The sequence below is a fragment of the Sander lucioperca genome, chromosome 19 (genome assembly GCF_008315115.2).
Source record: "Sander lucioperca isolate FBNREF2018 chromosome 19, SLUC_FBN_1.2, whole genome shotgun sequence".
NCBI lineage: Eukaryota > Metazoa > Chordata > Actinopteri > Perciformes > Percidae > Sander > Sander lucioperca.
Window position 1 is genome coordinate 7,765,085 of NC_050191.1, and position 13,318 is coordinate 7,778,402.

The following is a 13,318-nucleotide window of genomic DNA, read 5'->3' on the forward strand; positions in this document are numbered from 1 at the left end:
ATGTACCTGCTGGGCCACAGACTTAAGAGAATGACACCACCCTAACTAGCTTTAGTCTGACCGGTGGTGAGATGTTGCTGTTGGTACAGCTAGATTTGGTTCATCAAAGACGCTAGCAAAGCAACACAGTACAGAAAATAAGCACAGCAGAAACGTCAGATAGGTCGAACTATCATGTTTATCTATAAATCTACAATTTCTTCCATTTCAAAGGCTTGCTGCTATCTTCAACCTTTATTGGAAATGTTTTAACTAGCTACAGTGTGCATCTACATGCATAGTGAAGGCAGTTGGTGACATAAAAACCCAACCTAAACCAGGTAAAATAGACCACGGCAAAGAAGGGATTCAAAGAAAATGGGAAGTAGGGAAGTATAGAATTTTGTTAAAAATAAATAAATGATACCAAGCAAAGTATGGAGGAAATCAAGTAAATGCTGTTGAGACATAGTCTCTTGTCTCATAACATCTCTTTATTTAATTTTTATTTGCTTCATACAGACAGGAACTGCTGCTGAAAATCTACAATAGTATACAAGAGGCATGTTGCCATTGTCTCTGGGTGTTTTGGGGTAGCACGTGTTTGCACTAGTTTGTCTCTTTTGTCCACAATGTGTCTTTACTGTACATACATAACCCCAGAGTGTGTCCTTTATGAATACAATCTATAATCCATAAATATCTTCACCTTTTGTCCAACATTATTCTATATATTCCTTAACTGCCAACAGTCCAACTTCCATAATAAACATAGCGCTTAGATTTTCTTTTTTTTTTTTTTTTTTTTTTTTTATTCAAACACGTTTTTCAGGTCCTTGTACAGCTGTCATGTTCAAACCATGCAACACATGTATGTCTGTGGTCAGGACTGTATTGAATGTGTCCAGGTCTTTGTTGCATGTATATCCATGCATTTATATTTATGTATCTTGTCACAGATGGCGGGTATGCACAGTCACTCACTGTTATCAACCCCGCATACAGAATCTTTTTTTTATTTTTTTTTTTTATAGAAATACGCAGTTAAATGCCTTATGCGTACCTCAGTGTTTTATCATTTTTATGTCCAGTGGCCATGTGTGAGTTTTCCTTTATAGCCTCACAAATGTTCACATTCAGTGTGTGGATTCTTGTCACGGCCTCTGGATCACACACAATGATTTGGTGTGTATCCTTGTGCATTCACAGTTTTTCAATGTCCCTGTATTTCTTCCTCAGGATGGAAACCTGGTCCCTGAACAACACAGGGTCCAGCCTCATCTGGGAGTGCACCAGGGGCATGAAACCCAGCCAGTGACTGAAGGCGTTCATACAGGTCTGTCGCTGGGCGAAGTGGTCTGGGTCGGCCCACCGAGACGACTTGGAGCCCTTGGTTTAGAGAAACAGAGATGGAAAACAGAGATGGAAAACAGAGAGACGGTAAAGATAAATGTAAGGGCTCAATCAACACAGCTCCGTAGCAGCTGATAATGTATGTAATAATAATTTAACAGAGAATGCTGACAATAATCCTGACTGTGTCACAAATACCTGCAATAACAGAAATTAAATATTATTGACTGACCATTTAATAATAAATTATGTAAAACCCATTTGAAAGAAATTTTACAGTAAAAAATGTAACTTTTATTTACAGTGCAGCACAAGAAAAATGAAAAATAAGGAATACATAAACACATGCTGAAGGCCGGGTCACACCATGTGATGATGTAGTGATTAGCTACACACAGGGTTAGTTGGTGATCTACTGTAGCTAGAGAGCTAATGGCTAACACGCTAACCAACCAGGACATACTAGCTACTGAAGATTCTTTCATTTTTCTGTGTACTGGGAAGTTAAATCCACCCTGATCTTTTGTTTTCTGGACTAAACATAATTTCATTTAATAATTGCTGATGAGGGAAAAAAAGATGCTAAAAAAAGATGGTAATTAGTTTGCTGACAGTTAACAAGCTTGTTAGCTTGGTCGCTGATGGAACAATAAGGTCAAACAGTTTATTCAAAAACGACATACAGTATTCGTATTACCATTGACTCCTGACTCAACTCTCTAACTGTCTGCTAATATTTCATTCAGTATACTGTAGTAATGATGTGGGGAAAAAAGCTGTCCGAGCTAACAAACTAACACTGGCTAACTGACTGGCTAGCTTGGTTGCTGATGGAACAATAAGTTCACAGTTTACTCAGTTTACATTTTTGTACCATCGACTCCTGTCTCATACTATAACTGTCTTAAAACATTTCCCCTTTTTTTAAAATCCCATTTTATACTCCGCGGAGATTAAATACAAATGGATGCTGCAACACAGCTAATAAACTACAATAGGTTCCTCAATTTTGGACCAACCAATGGCATACAATTGCAAGTTCACAAAAGTTGACCTCGAACATGTAAAAAAAACAACTTTACTATTACTTTGTCTATTAATCGTAGGGTTGATGGTTTGATCCTTGGCTCATCCTGTCTGAACCACTGAACCCCAAACTGCCTTTAACTGCCCGTCCCTGGCCATCGATATGCGAGTGTGTGTGGGTGAATGAGAGGCTTTTGCAATTTGCTTTGTCCTATCCAGGTTGAAAAGTGCTATAATCAATTCATCATTTTACCATTTGCAATGAGCTCAAAAAGAACAAGGAGAGCTATGGGTAGGTGTTACTGAGTAGAGGTGGAGACACTGGTTGTCTGACTTCTGTGCATTTGCTGTGACACTTGGTTACTTCAGGCTGTCTGTTGTTTTTGTTGGTGGAGTTTCAATTTCGACTTTACACTTTTATACATTACAAGCCAGGACGGGGGCAGCATCCAGCAGTGCTATAAGTATTTGAACCCAGCTTTCATTTTCTCTCTGTGGACAGTCTTGTCTGCCAGGTTAGATGTCTAAATGATTGAATACAAATGCTTTATTTGTCTCCAAGAAAAAATAACTTTGAGTGTAGCAACAAACTTAAAACAGTTTTTTTGACTGAGCTCATCCCACAGAATATGATGCCTTATAACTCATCAACGCAGAAGGAATAGCGGCGTGCTGACTTATTCCTCAGCATCATGTGCACTGATGGTTGTCCTTTTGCAGACCTGCAAAGACAGGGAATTTAACGGTTCAGTGTAGTAGGAGCGCCTCGCCGCTCCTTAACATGGACAGCCTGTCATGACGTAGCAGGAGGTGTAGCTCATAGTAACACATACTGTTTCCACCACCTGCTCCTCCATCATTCTGTGGAGCTGGTCGACCTGGCCAGCTGTTTCACTGTGGGAATCTCCTAAGTAGTAGTTGACATTTCAGCAAACAGCAGCACAGGAAGTCAAACTGGTAGAAAACACATTGTTAGGAAGTACAGCCTGCTTTGCCAATTTTTGGCTGCAACTATCAGGTTGTGTAATTCACTCTGCCAGTCCAGCCATGGTACACATTACCTGGGAGTTTTGCAGAGCCAAAAATGTAGCAGCTGATCACAGATTGTATTCTTATTTTAGAGGCTCTTGCTGTTGGTTGTTGTCCACATGGACAGCAGCTCTTTCATCTCACCTTCCTCTTTTAGAAACTGTAGGACAGAGAGTCAGTGGTGGGATGTTTACAACCTTCAATTGTTCAACCTGGTACAACAAACCAAAGTTATTACCCTATAATATATTTCTATGGGACTCAATGAAGATGTGAGCATGTCAGCTTGGTGCATGTGATACATCGCCCAATGAGTGTAGTCCTTTCTCCGTTCTAGCATTAAAGGGATCCATCTGCATCTTCATTAGCCTGTCCCCCAGTCTGGATGGGCTTGATGATGTTAAAGCGCCGTTAAAAGGCAAACATGTAAGTTCCAGCTGCAGTAGGTCACTGAGATATTAGATTATTCACTACAGTTATTGGAACAATGCAGTTGTTAGTCGAAGCATTTGAAGTTTCCTGCATAGCTGCGGAACGACTCCATGATGCTATCGTCTCCTGCAGCCATGTGTCTTCAGCTGGTTATCAGAGATGGACAGCAGGGAGGGAGGGGTGGGTCCCCAAGTGGCTGCTGGGAGGTGAGTTGGAGAAGGGGCAGTGGAGGGCAGAAGACCCCTTTGATAAGCTGTGGCGTCATGGAGTTGGAGCAGATTCCTCCTGTGTGCTGCAGTAGGGTGGCAGCTGGGGCTACTGAGGGTCAGGTAGAATAATGAAACTACAAAACATCGACTCAGAGAAATGGTTTGGCACCTTGAATGAAACATGAATGAAAAATGAATAAATAAATGATAAAAGCCAGAAATATCAGTCATGACTTCTGTTTCCTAAAAGATTTCACCACTTTGCCTCAGGCAAAGTCACAAATCAAGGGTGAGAGAGGGAGAGGCAGGAACTTAGGATACTCAAAAAGGAAGGAAGAAAGAAAGAGAGAGCGAGGGAAGAAGGGAGTAAATCTAGGTTTGCCGTTCTGCCTTCACAATTAAGACATTAATCACGGAGTCCATACTGCCGAGTCATCGTCCTGCCTGTGGTCAGGCCATCAATCAGAAGCTGACATAGGGCTGGCCACAAGAAGCACAGACACACATTTTCACACACACACACACACACACACACACACACACACACACACACACACACACACACACACACACACACACACACACACACACACACACACACACACACACACAACATGCACATATATGGATCTGAAAGAGAAGGTCAGGGCTGCATGTAGCCTGAAGCTTCTATACTCATTCAACACAAGGAGGTGAATCCATTTTTATCTTCTTTTTTATATATATAAAAGGAAGTCAAGTCTCTTTAAAACATGTTTAAACCACCACCAAGCACTCTTAAATGTACCCAGTGGACCCTTTTGACCAATAGCAGCGCTATGGAGTAAACATTTGATAAAGGAGTCTCCATTTTGTTTGTATGCACATGGCTGCTGACGGTTTCGCACTATTCCACTGACCATGTGCCAAGAAACATAGACATGTACAAGCAAAAGACAGGAAAGAAGATGACTGACAGCAAACAAACATGGAGGTGAACATGCAGGCTCCAAATATTTAAAGAAATCGGCTCTGCAAATGTTTCATGTGGAAAGACAGTGTTGGTTAGATTACGTTTTTTTATGGAAACTTGGGAACTACTTGTTGTATCATGGCCTTGAACATTGCAGACACTCTTGTGTCAGCACAGATTAATTTAATGTCATCACCAATTATAATCTTTTTATAGTTATTTTGCTTTTTGTCGTGTTAGGTGTAGGGAAATTGCTGTGATTATCTCGTCGTGTACAACATGATTAGCTATGATAGATTATTTTTTAAACCCTGAAACACTGAGGTGACCTGCCTTAAATTAAATTTGAATTAAAAAAGACTATATTTGATGGCCATAATTGAATTAAATTTAATCAGTACGTACAGTTTCATGGATTTATCATACTGTTTGACTGCCAGACTGCTATGACACACCACATATTTAAGATTGATGTATGCCTTGTACCTGTGCCTTGTACCTGGATAATTGCCTACATGGCATTCTTTTTGTAAACCACCCCAATAACCTAGAAGACAAGAGTCTAATCTATCGATACAGATAGTACATGTTCATAATTATGCATTTAATACATATTACTAGCAGTCCCAGAGTGGCACTGAGTGGTAAAAGGGGAAAGATACAATTATAAAAACATGATCACGACAAACACTATAAGAGGATCTGAGGAGTTCATGTTCTACCAATGATATTTTTCTTTTTTATTAAACATGGGTTTTCTGGTTAGCTCATAACACTGATGTCTGACCACAACTCACTTAAAAAAAATCAAAATGCACTGTGGCTACAGTCACCAGTCTTGACAAATAGGACGACCACGTGCCAATGAAAGCTCTACCTGGCTCATCATGGTTTCCTTGTACTGTTTCTTCTGTGTGACTTTGATTGGCGGCTGCTTGGTAACGGCCGACACCAGGAAGTTCATCAGGATGTCTTCACAATTAGCCATGTGGTCCACCATGGTCAGCAGGCTGGCAGGGACGTAGTGGGTGAACAGGTAGTGGTAGTATCTGACATAAAAAAACAAGGATGAAGTTATTTGTGTATTTATTTCTTTTATTAAAAGCTGCACTTCTATTCTAATCTGTTCTGTATGATTGCTGTGTTGCACTCTCAGCAGCATGGGAGCAGTAGATCACTGTCGACTCTCCACCTCCCTGCCAAGGTCTGCTGTCGCCACAGACACACACACACACACACACACACACACACACACACACACACACACACACACACACACACACACACACACACACACACACACACACACACACTTTCATCCTTTTCTTTTCACTCTTTGACTCATTTTTTCTGAATTGCGTTGGCATTTGAAATTTTAAATAACAAAAGGACTAAAGAGTCACAGTGAGAATCCTAACAATAGAACAATGAGAGAGCTGTTTATATGCATGACAAGATGCTTCAAATCCGTTCGGAAAGCGACGCTCTTCTCTGTTTGATTTATCGCTCTGCTTCATACTCAAACTTTTGTTTATTTCAGTCCCAGCGTTGTGTTGTTGACAATCATTTTATGAGAGGTGGAGAAAGATTGTATCATCCCATTTCCCTTTTCTATTACTCCACTAAAATAATAAAATAAAATGTGACTGGTGAGAGACGACTTTTAATGTGCTTTATATCTTGTGGAGAAGTATTTTTGTGAAGTTGGGATAAATCAACCTGACAGGTGACGCAGAACAACTGCACTCCAAGGCGAATTCACAACAGTGTTGGACACATTATGATCACATTTCAGATCCAAAGCTTTCTTAAATTACATCATCATTATGATGCTTTACATGCCTCTGGGATTTCCCCCTTTCTGGTCTATATATCCCTGCCTCTGCTGAATTATTTTTATCCCCGGTAGGGACAAAATGTATCTCCCCCTCAAAGTGATCAATGCTACTTCACCAATAGACCATATTATCAATATAAGTATTTTAAACTAAGTAAAGCGCTATAACTTGAACAGTCTCTAGTGCTATAGAACAATAAATCCGAGCGACAGTTGACGATATTTTCAGGGGCCGTGGTAGTTGAATTTTGCCGAGAAAAGTGAGTGTCATGCGGCGGCGACGACAGTTAAGTTTAGGCACCAAAACGACTAGTTAAGTTTAGGAAAAAGATCATGGTTTGGATTCACACACTCCCCGAGAAACGAAAGAGCGTTTCCTTGGTGTAAGTCTTTTGTTTTCACCAGGAAGTGAACTCTGCTCTCCGGCTTGAAAGTGCTGTGTATTATGTTGACACCACGTTGTGCTATTTCATTTAAAAAAATTTCCATTGAATATTGAAGTTCATAAATACGTGTTTTGGCATGCCTATATCCATGGTGTTGAAAGGGGGATTTAATTCTTACATGTTTTGTTTTGTTGTGCATGATCAACCCCCCCCCCCCGTTTTTTTCACAAATCCTACCCTACATATAATCAATATTCATGCATTTTGTAAGTTCACCTGAGTTCACTGTATCCAAAGGAAGTCTTAGCTTATGTTTATTGTTAATCACTTGAATTAATGATGTGTAAATATTAAAAGCAACTGCACAGCTTCGCTGATAAGCAGGAGATCGTGTGGTTTTTGTACCTGTGGTAGAAAGCTGCCCCCGTAAGGACCATGGAGTAGTCATTGGTCCATTTGGAGGTGTAGCCCCATCGGGATCTCAAACTATCCCAGTAGTGACTCCTTGCTGGATAACCAACGATACGCTCTGGAAAGCTTTGCCATACAAGAAAGGCAAAATCCACCTGTGGGAGCAGAAAGTAAGGAAAGATGACAGAGGAGAGAAAAGAAGAGGAGGCCAATGGAAATGAAAAAGGATGATATAATGGGAGAAAATAAAGGCAAGGGGAAAGATTTTGGAAAAAAGAAGGAGAAGATATGGTAGGAGGAAGAGGAAAGTTGACGAGAAAGGAAAAGCACACAGTAATGTTAAAAGGTTAAACAGCTTTCAGAATTTTTCAGCTTGTGGAGGAGATAAACACATACAGGTAGAAACAACTTATTCAGAATAGCTATGGCATTTGGCCGTCATCCAAACAACATCCATTCTGCCTCTTCACAACCGGACAAATAGCATTTTAAATGGCATTTCAGCATTGTTAGCAGCTTCCCTCCCACCTGAAAAGTTTCCCTTTAAATCACATCTGTCTGTATCACAACAGATTCACTGTACATGAATAAAGCAGAGTCATAAAGCTTCACTATGATCACCAATTTCCAATTCCTCCGTTTGCGCCACCTAGAGCAGATCCTCGTGCATTTCCCTTGATTTTATAGGCAATTTGTTAATTTTTAAGAGGGGGGAAGGCCCTGTTCATTTCGTTCACCTGCGACTAGCGAACCGTTGAATGAAGGACTCTTTTGGTTGTGTATTTTATAATACCATCCAGGACAAAACTGATGGAAGGGCAGTAATCAGAAAAAAAGTTGCAATAACAAATTTGTTACTTGAGCACTGCGAATAGCGCCATGGATTTATCAATGCACAGCACAGTTAGGCTGCTGATATTTCAGAGTCGTGGTCGGGGCCATAGATTCTAACACAAACTCAGATTAAGGATCAGTGAGTCAGGCAGACTAGACTAACATATTAAACTAAACAACCCCTCTGCCCCCGCACTCTCTCTGTTGCTAGAGGATGGTGAGGGGGGATGGCAGGTTAACAAGGGTCATGCATTTTGGTCATTTTGCTAACAACAACTTATATCAACTACTGTTTATAGGCAATCATGCTGCTTCTACAATTCCCTTTGCAGTTAGTCTGAACACACATTCAGGACCACCACTGAGCAACTAGAAAGGCATCTAAATGTTTCACATTTACGATTCTCTAATACACTAATGTGCCGAGAGGGTCCTCATCTCATCTGGAGCTGCATATTCTTTATCCAATCCATTGGTCTGCCCCGCTCTGTCAGGCTCCCTTCTTCCCCAATAAAGAAGAAATTTCATGTAGAGTTGTCTGGAGCACCTGGTGTCCTTAAAGAAACTTGAGCTACCTGAGAAAGACCCTCTTTGGAATTCAATAACACCACTGAGACGTGCAGGCAGACACACCAGAGAATAAGGGGATCAGCACATAGCCTAATGAAATACTTGGTAATACACACAGACAGACACACACACACACCACCTCAGGAGCCGGGGAGAAAATTAATTACCAGAATAGTAGAGGTAGGGAGACGGCGTCGGGGAGGTGAGCACTGAAAGCGGACGTTCTTTAGCAATACCTTGCGGCTTCTGTCATGAGTCGCGTGAGCAATTACTGTAAAGTGCCACTGCTAAGCCGAGAGAAAGGTTGGAGCTGCCATTTTCAGTGTAGCCCCTGATGATTTGTGCATGCATTGTGTGTGTGTGTGTGTGTGTGTGTGTGTGTGTGTGTGAGAGAGATGTGTCAGATGTTTTCACAGCTGTGCTGACAGGATTAATGATATCATGCAAATATAATTTAGCCTTCAGAGATTAAAAGGTTCTTCATTATGTGAAATGGCATGTATGTGTGTGTGTGTGTGTGTGTGTGTGTTTACAAGTGAGAGACAGTGACAGAACCCAGATTCTTTGCACTCATAATCTGTCTTAATTACGGCTTGAAACAGAGGCTTGATATGACTGAGGAATTCAAGCGGGGACTGAAAGTTGAACAGAGTCTATGTGTGTGTGTGTGTGTGTGTGTGTGTGTGTGTGTGTGCGCGTGTGTGTGCGTGTGTGTCAGTGAGAGAAATGCATACTAATAGATTCTACAAGGCCAGAATTGATCCGAGGAGCAGAGGGTCAATCCAGCAATAGATCTGTGACAAATCTCTCCCGACATTTGGGTTTAACATGTCCGATGTAATCAGATGAAAAGAAGCTACATCACATTATAGAGCCCTTATCTTCCCCTCAGTATGTGGTCTTTTGCCAGTGTGTTTTTAGAAGTTGTGTTTTCAATCTGTTTTATTTTTATTTTTGCTCCATGTGAAGCGAGGCCACTGCCGCGCTTTCACTGTCAACTACAATCTGATTTCAGGGTGATAAAAGTGAGGGAAATGACTTCTTAAACTGAGCTGGTATCCAGCAGGTTTAGAGTGCTGTGGCTTTGATGAACTTCCCAACAGTGTCAGTGTGATCCAGGACAACCAGCTGGGATTTAAGGTCTACACTGAGGCCACAAGCAGCTACTGCAGGTGTTTCGTTTGGAAAATATTTGGAATTATAGCTGTTCTCACTAGGTACCTCTCTGGGTTGTGAGGTTACGTCCCGCCTTGACAGCTCTTAAAGTGTCCTCCAACATTTATACAGAAATTCAAACAGAATACTGTCAAACTTTCTCCTGAGTTTCTTTTATAGATTGCTTATGGCTCCTTCTGTGATAGTTTGAAATTCCAGACCATGGTCTATTACTTCACCCCATGACAATAATATAATAATACGGAAAGTTTTGTGTGCCATGCATAGGGTTAGGATGAGGATTAGGTCAAATCTGCTTGAATGTGAAGGTTAATTCACATTTATAAGTGCATGCAGTGTACAGTTACAAGTTTTCCTTGGCTTAACAGTATCTACAGTAACACCTCACAAACACTGTTGCTAACCTTGGTTATGTGTTTTGAAGGTTTGAGGTTTGTCTTAAAACCCTTAAAGAGTTTCTGTATCTTGGGGGATACAGTCATTTAACAGGCTGTAGGGGGAGGAGCTATGGGGGAGGGGCATATGTGGTTGCAGTTGATGAGAAACACTGATGGGGTGATGGGTCATGTAATCAGGTCATGTGACTTTATGCCAACATTCCAAACATTTGTATCAAAATCCAAAATGTCAGCATAGTGTGGACAAAGACACTGGCCATGAGGTAAGTGTTGTTATATTTTTCATGATTATGATATTTCAGAGTTTTTTAATGGTAGTTGTGTTCTTGTGGATATTTTTAAAATGATCTTCTCACAACTTTGATAATCAGGCATTGAATGCCTGTATCCTGGGGGATACATTGCCCATATAAGGGTATTTAACAGGGCTGGTCACTCACAGATATACTTATGTTTTGAGGCCTGTTCTCTACAGATAGTGAATAGGATAAAGGTGTGCAACAGTGATTACTTTTTATTTTACTCTCAAATGTGTATTATTGATGAATTCACCAGTGTACACATGTTTTCAGGAAATTTCTATCAGCAGTTTCTACAGTACAAGAAACAGCTTCCATTGCCCATAGAACATATCTGATGTGGGGCACCACAGGGAAGATGGTAGAATTAAAAAAACAGGAAAAAGGTGTCATAAAAATCGGCACATGAACTGTTTAAAAAGTTCTGAAATGTTAAATTTATATCCTACATGGGCAATGCATCTTGGGAGATAAAGTTCTGTTTTTTTTCCATTTTTTTCTAATGTTGTATGGATAACATGAAATAATGTAGCTAATTAATTGTTTATGGAATGTTTTAAAAGTTGGCATATGAACTATAATAAAAAGAATACAATGCAACATGTTACCCTAAATGGGCAATGTATCTCAGGAGATACAGAGTGTAACTTAGAAAATAAAGATCATATTTTTGAAAAAAAAACTTGAATAACAGCCTGTTGTGTCCCTAACTCGGCTTAAAAAAGCTTTAAAAAAATAATGGGGTTGATACCATGATTTAGTTACTTTTCAGATTATAATATTAGTTATTTAAGATAAATAAACTATTAAAAAACCCTTTTTAGAAATACGTGGTTCTCACAGGACAGCGATGCTACAAACATATGACGATCTTATAAAATATGATGCACTGCTGTAGATTAAACTACCCAACAGTATATAAAGGAGTTAAAATAAGCACAACATCTACAGCCAGGGGCGGACTGGGACAAAAATTTGGCCCTGGCAATTCCGTCCCTTACTGGCCCAATTTCAGACGGGGACGTTAATTGCTTTATAATTGCAAAAACCACGCTCACGTTAGATTATGGCAGCAGCAGCATAAGGTGCACGTACAGGCTTTCATAATTAAATAATACACACACTGGAGGAATTCATTAAACCTTCAAATAAACTACCATGGCACCATCTTAGAATAGAATGAAAATGCTTGCACATTTAAAACATATTATTACATACTTAAACACCCAAAACACCAAAGTAAGAAGACATAGCAGACCACACGCAAGCTTTTATTTTGAAAAGTAGAAGACAGACGGCACCAGACAGGAGGCTCCAGGCTGCAGCCGTACAATCTTGCATATTTTTTGTCAAACTAGTGTGAAACGCCAGTGTTGCAGCATTTGTTTCTTTTTTCCAGCAGCCCAAGAGTGCATCGGCCCTTCTGGCATTCGCCAGAACTGCCAGATTGCCAGTCCGCCTATGTCTACAGCAGTAAAATGCAACATACACATTAATGCAGCAGGAATATTAATCCACAAACATCAGATAGAACAGGAAACCACTGACATTTTACTGCACTATGAGTACTTTTACTTTTCATACTTTAAGTACATTTTGTTGAAAATACTTACATATTTTTACTAGGTAAGGATTATTTCCACAGTGCGGTATGAGTACTTTTACTTAATCAAAGAATCTGAATACTTAATTAATTTTTAACTTATTTATTTGCACAATAAAATCAAGGCAACAGAAACAAAACAAGAAAAAATAATAATAATTGTGCAGGTGTAGGGGCTTACAGAAGGAATCTCACCTAAGAAAGAGAAAAAAAATGTATAATGAGCAATATGTATTATAACCGTGTACGTCAGCATTAGACTGAAATACTTCTTTCAGCATTGCTGAAACTTGCCCAGACTCTGCAACATCCTAGATGGGCCTTTAAATGAAAAGAGGATAACAATTCAGCCAGTGTTGTTGAAGAACTATTTCCACATCCACCATATTGAAAATGTCTTCCATAGGGAATAACGCAGCAGCATGCTTGGCCGCCCAATGATAGACAAAAGCTTTGTCAGGTTTTTTCAGTCGTATTCCCTTCTCTAATCTCTCTTCATGGAATAATCATACATTTAATGAGCTGAAACAATGTAATTATGAAATTGGCACAGCCATTCTTCCACTGAGGTATTATAATATGAAAAGTCCTATTAAAAGTGTAATGTTCTCTCTTGCACATTTTCACTCACTTGACATATTTCATATTCTTTCAATAAATCCCCTCACTATGTTAAAAGGGCAATTAGAGGAACGGGTTACTGAGCACAGCACAGATTCCCTCCACTGCCTCTCTCTCTCTCTCTCTCTCTCTCTCTGACATCTTCTTTTTCCTCTCGTTTCATAAAACAAGCCGTGCAGTCATAAAAGTGTAGTTGTACAAAC

The 13,318-nt window shown here is 40.0% G+C and overlaps 1 protein-coding gene across 1 annotated transcript in view; it reads right to left on the reverse strand.

The window, feature by feature from the left end:
* Nucleotides 1-451: 451 nt before the first annotated feature.
* Nucleotides 452-13,318, reverse strand: part of LOC116066120 (exostosin-1) — a 269,823-nt gene continuing 256,956 nt past the window's right edge. The window contains exons 10-12 of the mRNA XM_031321959.2: nucleotides 7,609-7,769; nucleotides 5,858-6,029; nucleotides 452-1,368 (exon numbers count right to left, since the gene is read on the reverse strand). Coding sequence (XP_031177819.1) covers nucleotides 1,183-1,368; nucleotides 5,858-6,029; nucleotides 7,609-7,769 — 519 coding nt within the window. The 3' untranslated portion in view covers nucleotides 452-1,182. The remainder of the gene's footprint in view (nucleotides 1,369-5,857; nucleotides 6,030-7,608; nucleotides 7,770-13,318) is intronic.